General features: G+C 44.9%; 1 protein-coding gene across 10 annotated transcripts in view; it reads right to left on the bottom strand.

Moving 5' to 3' along the window:
* Positions 1-811: 811 nt before the first annotated feature.
* SPATS2L (spermatogenesis associated serine rich 2 like) overlaps positions 812-10,718 on the bottom strand; it is a 190,892-nt gene continuing 180,985 nt past the window's right edge. For 9 of the 10 annotated variants that reach the window (XM_005202655.5, XM_005202660.5, XM_005202653.5 and 6 more), the window contains 4 exons: positions 10,251-10,360; positions 6,878-6,980; positions 3,816-4,036; positions 818-1,720 (listed from right to left, as the gene is read on the bottom strand). In XM_005202655.5, the coding sequence (XP_005202712.1) occupies positions 1,325-1,720; positions 3,816-4,036; positions 6,878-6,980; positions 10,251-10,360 (830 nt within the window). In that variant the 3' untranslated portion in view covers positions 818-1,324. Of the gene's footprint in view, positions 1,721-3,815; positions 4,037-6,877; positions 6,981-10,250; positions 10,361-10,718 lie in introns of all 10 variants that reach the window. The other variant, NM_001192987.1, reaches the window with a different exon arrangement.

Here is a 10,718-nt window from a genome sequence, read left to right as displayed (position 1 = left end):
ACATGGAAATTCAATGGAAGCAGTAGCCAAACTGAGTCACCTTGCACTCAAAGACTGGGGTACTTGGGGCTACTTGGGGTGTGGGCCCCTGGTATCCATTCTGTATTCCTCAGGGAACAGAAGCCCTGCTCCAGGCAGCCCCTGTGCTTCTGGGGAGCCTGCAACAACCCAACTTGGGGGTGGACTCTGATTAGTCTATGCCCATTAGCACATCTCATTTGCTGATTGGTTGAGGGACAAGCCTACCCGCAATCTGGGGCAATGATATGCACTACCCTCCCTGGGACTTTTGAGAAAGACACTTGCTCCTTGCCGATGGTACCTGGAAAGCTTTTCTTTTCTTCTAGACCGTGTTGGGGATGAACATGAATCTGAATCTTAGGATCAAGGCACGTATTTTACCCCATTCTGAACACAATGTGAGCTTAAGGAGGAAGGGAGAGCTAAGATAATCAGGAGAAAGGAGCTAGAATCCTGATTCAGTTGGACCCAAGGCATAATTTTATGCTGGGTTTTTCAGCCACTGAACTAATCGTTTTCTTTACTGTTTAAAGTAGGCTGAGTTGAGGTTTATATTACTTGCAACCAAGGTTTCCAAACTGCCAAGTCGTGTCCAAGATGATTGGGGTACATGTGCATCTGTATATGTGTAAGGTACTGGCAAGGCTATGGTAAGGAATTCTTTCTTCCAAAAGGACCCTTATTCCAAGAGAAAAGAGCATTGTTCAAAGCTCTGTGCCACAACCGCTTTAAGTTTTCATGGTACATTTTATGATAAAGTGGGCTTCAATTAAAAAAAAAAAAACCAAGCCAGGTGTCAAATGCAGCATATTTTAATTTGTTTCAAATAAAGCAATATATGTATATATATATATATTTCAGAAAAACACCAGATGTTAAACTCTACAAAAGCGCATGTGTCTTCAGCAGATCATGTTTGTCTGATCAATAAGAATTTTGTTTCCAACATTAACTCTCTAAAGACGATCAATGGACTGACATCACTGCTACAACATAGGTTGCTACTGAGCCTCTGATCTTTAGCCACATCTTGATTTTCCTAACAAATGAGTAAATACTGCCTGGCTAAAATGCTGCAATGTGTCGATGAGAAAAAGCGCCAACAGATCAAGCAAAGCCATGAAAGTTATGAAGCAAGCTAGAGCTGATTATTAGAATTAGTAAAAATGATTAAGAGAGGATGACACAGCCGTACAGGATTTGTGTATTCAGATTGACTCTCTTTTGGCAGCGAATTGGGTCAGCACCTCCTGCGGGGAACCGCAACTGAGTGAAAACGGCCTTTTTTCCCCTCTCTCCACGCTCAGGCCACCAACGTCACAGCCGGGACCGAGAGAACCGTGGCATCTGTGGAAACTTCTATTCTGGTGGGGCAGAGGTTGCACTGGGAGACCCTGGCTACGTTGCCCCGGAAAGGCCTGGCCTCCGCGTTGTCCGCGGCGTGCTGCCTTCGCCGGGGCTTTTCCGGATGGGCGGGGGCCTCAGGGGTCTTTGTCCCCAAGGAGGCCTCTTGGTTTTTGGCGCCACCTTTGTTTTTGGGACGGAAGCCGTTGTGTGGCTGTCTTCTGTGTTCGTGGCGGTTGTTGCTCTTCGCCATCAGATCGGCTTCATTACCACTGCCCTGGGGCTTGGCAGACCCATTTAGCCTGTTGTTGTGATACTGCGGATTAAATCTTCGTCTTTGGCTAGAAGACCCATTCTATAAAAAGAAAGAAAGAAAGAAAGAAAAGAGGTAGATATTAGATGCCAACAAACCCCAGATGACATCAAACCAGGGAAACCAAACCTCTAAGTCACAGGTCACCTTTTTTTTTTTTTTACACCCCAGAAGAATGTGAAAACATGCAAATAAGGTCAAGCTGATAAAACCCTCAAGCTTAAAAGAATGGTGGACTGTCTTGTAAATGGAAGTTCAAGAAAATTGCTGATGTTGAAAGAGAGGTTACAGAAGTGTAAGACAGACAATTCCAGAACCAGGCCAAATAAAACCCATCAAGTATAAACCTGAAATAAATCATAAAGAAAAGTAACACAGAGGCAGGGAAATGATGGTTCTCTACCATACATATTTCTGGGACATTCTGTATGGACTATATATATGCATTCTCATGATCATTACCAGTTTACACACCCCTAGGTCTAAAGGGTGATTATCTGTGGAGGTGGGGACGAAGCTTAGGTGTGCAGGCAGGCGTGTCCACATTCCTGTCTCTGTGCACAGCTCCCTCACAATGTGGGATGAGGCCAGAGTTGGGAAGAGACAATATTCAGACACATGGGACGTGGGCCTCCGCCTTTACACTCCTGCCCTGGGCCCTGAGTTACTAGCGGTGGGTCTGTCCTAAACCAATACCATCCAATCACAGTGCACAAACTAAGAACTTGATATATTTGTAACATATGATACATCCAGGGAAGTAGTCCAGACAGACCCTGAGAATAGGCTTGGGGCATTTGGGAACAGAATTCCAGGATCTCGGGTATTCGGAGAACTTTCCAGAAGGGAGAGCGTAGATTCTGGGTAGTCATCTCTTAGTCTCACTCTGAAGGGAGGGCCATGGGCCACGGCTGGGGAGGGCCACAAGGGTTTACTCTAAAGCATGGGGCCAGCACAAGGGCCTTTCTTGGACTTAGATATATTTTCACATTTAAACATGCTTTCACCTGAAATGCTTTGCTGAAAATAATAAAACAGTGAGCACTGAAAAGGTATCTATGTGGTTAACATTTAATCTGGCTTCCTTTGTTTTTAAATAAATTGTGACAGAGAAATTCAAACTAAATTTTGGACTTAATTTTAGCATGGGGTTTAATAATGAGCAAGGAACAAAATCTGTGAAGGTGTATTTCAACGACAGTGAAACAGATTTGATTATGATCTTGAATCAAGGACTGTATGAAACACTCCTTGTCAAAGTGCGATTTTAAAGTTCATGAAGACATCTGGGGCTAGAGAAATGCCTGTCAGAGTTACTAATGAGAATTCTAACAGACCAAGATCACAAAAGCCAACAGGGCATCTGTTAGAAAACCAGCATTTTGGAATGCTTAAAAAAAAGTCTCTTTATTCAAGCTCTCTTTCTGAAAGATGATGAAAAATATCTTTATAGCATGCCCAACTTCTGAATCATCAAATCCCATTTCATGGTCATTCTTTAATAAGCGGGGATCACTTCTCAAGAACATAATGGAGAAGCAGAAGGAGAGAAGACTGTCCTTTGGATATTTCTGTTTTTAAGGGTCATTGTAATGAGAATTAATAATGTCATTTTGAAATGCATGCTGAAAGCCCAAGAGAAGAGCGAGCAGTTTGAACTAACTTTGGCCTCTTATGGATAAATTAAAGATAAATGGGATTAAAGGATCTTAAAAAACATGCCAGATTTCTTCTCACTAATGGTGTCAATAGCCTGGTTCTCAATCTTGTTCCCATGTCTGTGAGTCCTTTCCGTGTGTGGGCCAGTTACCAGTACCTGGGTGGCACTCAAGTCATGAGAAATGCCATCTCATGTAGAAGGATTCTTTGCTAATGCTGTCAAGTGTGTGAAGACCACTTCCTCCACAGGGGAGAGTGCCTGTGAGGGGACCAGATGGACTAGGGGAGCTCAGGGAGGCTGGCCAGGCAAATGGAGGCTCGACAAGTCAGGCTGCTGCTGGGGGCAGATGGAGCCTAGGGGTGACTAGCAGTGGCTATTTTCTTCCACTGCAAATGGGTGGTTTCTTGCCCAGGCAAGGCACCAGGGTCTGCGGGACCCCTGGAGGTTGGGCAGCGTGGCCTCCCTGGGGCAGCTTACCTGCTTATTAGCCGGCACGGCCTGGTGAGAGCTGTCGGCGGTGCTGGGAAGGTTGCTCGCCATTTTGGGGTTTGCTGCTTTACCCTCGGAGGGTTTGTTGTGACTCGAAGACTTTCGGGTAAAGTTACTCTGTTTCCCAGAGGTGGCTGTGTGAGCGCTGAGCAGTGGCAGCAGGGAGCTGCAGGGAGTTCTTGAGGAATAGTTGTTCTTTGGATGTGTAACTGCAACAAGAAGTGCTTGGTGTTAGGGGCTGTGCCTCAGTGGGCTCCCCCGGTGGCTTAGATGGTAAAGAATCTGCTTGCAGTGCAGGAGACCCAGGTTCGATGCCTGGATTGGGAAGATCCCCTGGAGAAGGAAATGGCAACCCACTCCAGTATTCTTGCCTGGAAAATCCCATGGACAGAGAAGCCTGGTGGGCTACAGTTTGTGGGGTTGCAAAGAGTTGGACACAACTGAGCAACTAACACTCACTTGCTGACTTACTCACTCAGTAATCTGTTAGAAGATGAGAAGTTGGCAGGAACTTCATAAAAACCGTAAGGGAAGACTTTTTTTAAAAAAAGATGTCTTTGAAAAAGCACTTAGGTGCTTGGAACCACAAAATATCTTCTGTGGGAATTAGTGAATAGCATAATCATTCAAACTGGGAGACATTTGTAGGAAAAGAGACAAATCTGAGAAACTTTAATATTGTTCTTTAGGTTGAGAACCACCTGGGGAAGAGGGATAATGAAACCCCAAAGTACCCTCTCAGCCCTGTCCACAAATGCACTCTGCCCCTTGGGCTCCCCATTACCAAACCCATTTTTGCTGTTCTTGTCAGATCCCTGGACCAGCGGGTGCTGCAGAGATGAAGAGCAACCTAGGGGTACATCCACACTTGGCCGGTCAGAGCCACGGTGTTCTGAGAACATGGGGATGGAGTGATGCTGGGTGTCAGGGATTTTGTCACCCGGGGTTTGTCACCCCAACTTTAAGGCCAGGCCTGCCAGCCCAAAAGATGCATCTTCTATCTTCCATTAGAGCTATATTATCATTTTTTATCAACTCTAGAACCCCACTGCAAATCTGCAACAACTCCATTGCTAATGTCAACCCAGGCTTATCAGACAGGTTCCCAGCAGGGATCGGGCAGGTCTGTTCAATGTTTACTATCACCCCTCCCGCTGGCTTTTGAAAGGGGTGGTTTTGACGGGATGGTTTCTATGTGATTATGCTGAATTGGGGCTGGAGGGAATCAACTCAGGGATATATTCATGATCTTCCTGTCACAGTTCACCAGAATTTGACTGCCAGTCTGGACAGCAAGACCTCTGGATCTTAAAAATGGTCACCAGTTTTGAAAAGCAATTTTCTCTGCTACCTGTGTTGGCTTAGACTTAATCCCAGCATTCTTCCTGAGGATCTGGAGCATGGGTAGGGATCACAGCACATTAGAAATGGAAAGGACACGGATACATCTCCAGGCCCTTCATCTGACAGGTCAGGTGTGATGGCATGTTGGGGGTTGTCCAAACAGGACCAGGGGATTTTAGTGCCTCTTTGCTAACGATGTTCAGTTTTCTAGGGGTCATTATTACGGTCATTTTCTAGGGTTCAGTAGCTGTGGGATTCCAATGTGCTCTCAACAAAGCCCAGAAGTAAAGGGCCTTTTGAGGACCACTGTCTCCCAACATGGGAGGCTGGGTTCCAGTGTGGACACTTGGGATTTGGTGAGGGATGGCTCCTCCCACTAGGTGGCACTGGTGTGCTCTGGAGGAGAGCAGGGGACGCTGCACTGCCCTCCCCTCCTCAGATGGTGGGGTCTCTTGGCATCAGGGGCTAGCCCATTATCAAGCTGAGGTGGAAACTAGTCTGCGTAGTTAAATTTCCAACTGTGAATCATATAGTCTGGCTTTTTTCTACAAAATCTGGGGATGGAGAATGGCAAATGGAGTAGATTCTTTCATAAGAGAGGAAGTCTATAGAAAAAAAAGAAAATTTAAAAGAAAGGCAATCAGAAATTCAGATATTTGTCAAAGATAGGTGAACAAGGATGCTCACAGCAATGTTATTTTAATGGTGAGAAGATGGAAGCAATCTAAATGGCCACAATCCTGGGACTGTTTATGTCAATTATATTTAAGTAAATTATGGGTTAAAATATATTGACGTGGAAAAATGTCAACCATATATTGTGAAATGATAAGAGCAAATTCTCTTACTATATATGTATGTCATGTAGTATAGTAAATAAGATGCAGTATAATTAAGTACACTGCATAATTTACACAATAGATATATGTGCATAAAAGTGTGAATGAGCCTCGAAAGTAATGTCACGCTCTGTTTAATATGGCTGTGTAATTTTTAGATCAAGATTGTATTTTTTATACTCAGAGAAAAAATGCAATTTCCACTTTGAAAAAAAAAAAGTGCAGTCAGATCTCCATTTCTTAGCTCACTAAGAGGCTGTGGATATTCCATGTCCTTCATCTGTCCTTCCTACCTCCTTGTGACTGTCCTTGGAGCCACTTTAACGCAGGTTCCCACCTCCCTCAGTGGGTGGGCTGGAGCAGGGGGGAAAGAATCAGCCAATTTTGTTGCACGTTAACTGCTCTAATTAAGGGAGAGGCTTGGGAACTGCTGAGCAGTGCGTGTGTCACACACACACACACACACACACACAGACAGCTGGGCCTTTCACGACAATAGCCCATTGTTCCCAGACTTATTAGGAAGACTTGCTCTTCCCATAACAGGTCTCTGTAGAACCAGACTTTTGAAATCAGAGACACTTGATCCGGCAATGCTTAAGAAAAGTTTGCAAAAGGTATAAACTAGTTGACCTGTTCTGTTCTGCTTAATAAATCCTGGGGATTTACTGATGGGCAGTGGCATTTGAAGACTCGAAGTTCAGATCTTGACATTTTTAGTGACTCATGTCATGACCTTAGATCATTAAACCTCTTTAGACCTCACTTCAGGCCCCTGGGGGACCACACACCTGACATTTCCCATATTGACTCCAATAGTGCCAGCCTTACTCACACAGAATTATTTAGCAAGTATGCAGAACTCACTTTCTCCGCAGAGCATGATTTGGGCCTTGAGCTGTTCAATGTCACAGGAGAACCGGGCAGCTTTCCCGAGCTCTTCATCATATTTACGCTCGCTGACAAAGTGCTGCGGGGAAGAGACAGAACCCCATGATGACAGAAATGACTGAGACACGCTGTTGATCCATTCTCTCTGTTCTCCCGCCCCTGCTGTCGGTGTGAGAGCATCACCAGGTGGGGAGCAGGGCAACTCTGTGCTGGGGGGTGCCTTTCAAGCGGGCTTGGCTTTGTCCTGGAGCACAATCACCTTCTTGTTCTTGGGAACTCATGCAGGTCCTGTCTTTACCCTACGTGGGCTTAGACAAAACTGTGGTTCAGGCAAGATGAGTGTCTGGACTCATCTACTTAACCTTTCAGCATCCTACGCCCTCTTTCTGGCACTTCCTGTCCTGTTGTAAGTTATGGGATTCCCTTCTGGCCGTCTTGCTAATCTGCCCAATGGCCTGCTCAGCTATCATTCCTCATGAGAAAGTGTGTCAACCTTCCTAGACATCCATCTCCATTTTTAATAGGGGACCAGGAAGTGGTAAAGAACCTGCCTGCCAATGCAGGAGACGTAAAGACATGGGTTCGATCGCTGGGTTGGGAAGATCCCCTGGAGGAGGGCGTGGTAACCCACTCCTGTATTCTTGCCTGGAGAATCCCACAGACAGAGGAACCTGGTGGGCTACAGTCCACAGGGTCGCAAAGAGTCAGACACGACTGAAACAACTTAGCACACTTAGTAAGTCCAAAAAGCCTTTAGTAACTAGAAACCATTATCTTGAATGGTAGAATTTCAAGTGCTGTTAAGGGAAGTGGTAAAGAGATTACTTCTCAGTTCATTTAAAATTAAGATCTATGTGCAGATGACAGAGGGAGAAATACAGAAATAACTATGACTCAGTCCCTCTGTGAGTTTACCAGGGAGTTCACCATGTGGCAAGAGAGACAGATATCATAAAATAAAATATAAGGTAGAATGTAGTAGGTGCTTTAGGAATATGAAAGGGAAAGAAATTATTTCCTGCTGAGGGGAATTAGGGAAAGAGTTATGTAAGAGGAAGCATTTGAACTGGAACATTAAAAAAATATTGAACACTTACCAGACATGGGCCAAATTCTTAACAGATAATCTCATTTTTATCTGATTACATTATTATGAAGTCAGTACTGTTATTAACTCTGATTTACAGAGGGGGAAATGAGGTTCTAAGAATCTAAGAGAATACGTAATTAATCCAAGTTTGCAAGAGCTGGGCTGTTGCATTCCAAAGCCTGAGCTATCAACCATTTTACGAAGAGTAGGGTTTTGATAGGTAGAAATGAAACTTAGAAGATGAGTGGATTTCAATAGAGCAGGAAGCTGGCAATTTCATAGTCATCAAAATAAGTGTTTGTTATTTGTTTTGCCTTCCAGGATGTCTTTCTGGTTATCAGGACAGGTTTCACCAGCCAGCCCCACTCTCTTTTCTAATCTGCTTGGGGACCAGAGAATGTCCGTGACATTGGAAGTGCATCTGTGTCCACAAGATGAAGGGTTTCTTCTACTGAAACTAATTAGCAATGGTCAGAACCTACTGGGGGTTCCTAGGTGGCACTAGTGCAAAAGAACCTGCCTGCTAATGCAGGAGACGCAGGTTTGATCCCTGGGTTGGGAAAATACCCTGGAGGAGGGCATGGCAACCCACTCCAGTGTTCTTGCCTGGAGAATCCCTGTGGATAGAGGAGCCTGGCGGGCTACAGTCCATGGGGTCACAAAGAGTTGGACACGACTGACGTGACTTAGCACACGTGCTCACACAATGTATACTGGAGTCTGGTGGTGGATTTTGTTCTGAATGGAAGAGTAGCCCTCAGTGGGGAAGACCAGATCTGCTCTAACAACTCCAGTCTTAGGGTGAATGACTGAGCTGGAGGAAGACAGTGGAGGCAGAAAGGCTGGTTGGGGAGGCCATTACAATTGACTGGTTGGAGGCAACAAAGACCAGGAGGGCAGGTGAGAAGGGAAAGACCTCTAGAACTTTTCAGAAGCTTCAGGGGAAGTCCTCACCTCCACAGGGCTCCCTTTCATGTCTAACCAGGACAGAGGGGACCAAAGAGTTACTTGCCACTTTCTACTATCCCCAACCACTTTTATGCTGGGATGGGCAGATAACCCTACTTAGAAAGCTAGCAGCAAATGTGTCTGCCTTCAACGTGGGAGACCCAGGTTCAATCTCTGGGTTGGGAAGATCCCCTGGAGAAGGAAATGGCAACCCACTCCAGTATTCTTGCCTGGAGAATTCCATGGACAGAGGAGCCTGGTGGGCTACAGTCCATGGGGTCACAAAGAGTTGGACACGACTGAGTGACTAACACACACAAATGTGACTTCAGAGCTCCCCGGTTCCCTGGAAGTTGGTCAGAAGCAGGGGTGCATGCGTATATGTGTATGTTTAGTATACTAGAGAAAAAGAGGGTACGGCAAATTTATTAACTGTGACTTCCTATCTTGTTGTAGATACTTTTTCTGCCTTTCTGGTGACAACTTCTCCTTCTGGTAACTGTACCCCAACACAATTTTGAAGATTCACAGCATTGGTGGATCTGTCAATCAAGACCTCTCTTGGCCAAATGGCAGATGTGACCCAAATGGAGGCAGTTCAGAGTCTCTCTCTGGGATTTGAATCAAGAGGGGGATGGCTCAGGGGGTGATGACATCTGGAGGTCACACTCGGATGGTGCCTGGAAGAGTGTCTGGTAATTACTGCTGCCTACATTCCTGCCCAGTTGTAGCCTGGAGTCTTCAGAGCACACTTTGCTTTGGGGAGCTACTTTCGTATTTTTTCCAATTCTACTTGTTCCAGAGGTTAGCAGAGTCAGCTTCTGTTGTGTGCCATTGAAGAAATCCAATAAATACATATTTGTGCATGGTATTCTTAATAAAAGGGCAAGTAAGCTAGAAAAGGATACAGGGAAGAAGTTGCCACATATTGCGCGTTCTTTAGAATCCTCACTGTTATACTAGGTTCATACTTTGTGTTCACATGTGTGCGGTTTATATGCATAAATTACATATGGTGAAAATAATATCCCCTTTCCCAGATATAATTTATGGTTGAATACATTTTATTTGGGTCACTTTCAATAGCCTGTACCTCTCCTCTGTAATGCTATATCCCTTCAACCCATAGTATATTTAAATACAGTGATTAGGTGGTTCTTTACCCTTCTGTATTCTCAATTTCAACCCTGTGAAAGAGAGCGGGGTGTCTGATTTAGATCCTCAGAGAGCAGTGCTCTGTGGATGCAGAACAAACATAATAGGGATCAGAACTCTGGCTCAGGGTTCAGGCTGTGATATTTTAGAACTGACCTTAATTTCTGCCCTGAGTTCGGCCAGCTGCATCTCTGCCATCTGACTGGCTAGATCAGTAAGTCTTTTTAGTTCTTCTGCTTTCTTTTGACGAGCAGTCAGGATTTCCACTGCCGAATAAGAAGGAATAATACGTTAACGCCAAGGATTTAGACATATTAAATGACCTAATTTCTTGGATTAGTTTTCCGTCTGCAGACTGATCACTTTGTTGGGCTATGGCTGTTTTCTGAATTGGTCACTGAGGTGGGCTGTCTCTGGGTGCTCAGCACCAACCACTCATTTTCATATGTCTTTATCCACCAAGCGTCAAACCAAACATGGTCCTTTCTGATTCACTGTACACCCACAATCTTCTTCATTTTCCCCACTGGCACCTGATCTCACTTACTTAATTTGGACTTTCAGATTTGTGCATTACTCAGAACAACAATCTCCAAGAAAAGAAACGTACAAATCCTATCTGAA

Source organism: Bos taurus, chromosome 2, assembly GCF_002263795.3.
Source record: "Bos taurus isolate L1 Dominette 01449 registration number 42190680 breed Hereford chromosome 2, ARS-UCD2.0, whole genome shotgun sequence".
NCBI classification, from domain to species: domain Eukaryota; kingdom Metazoa; phylum Chordata; class Mammalia; order Artiodactyla; family Bovidae; genus Bos; species Bos taurus.
This window is presented reverse-complemented; position numbering and strand designations above follow the sequence as displayed.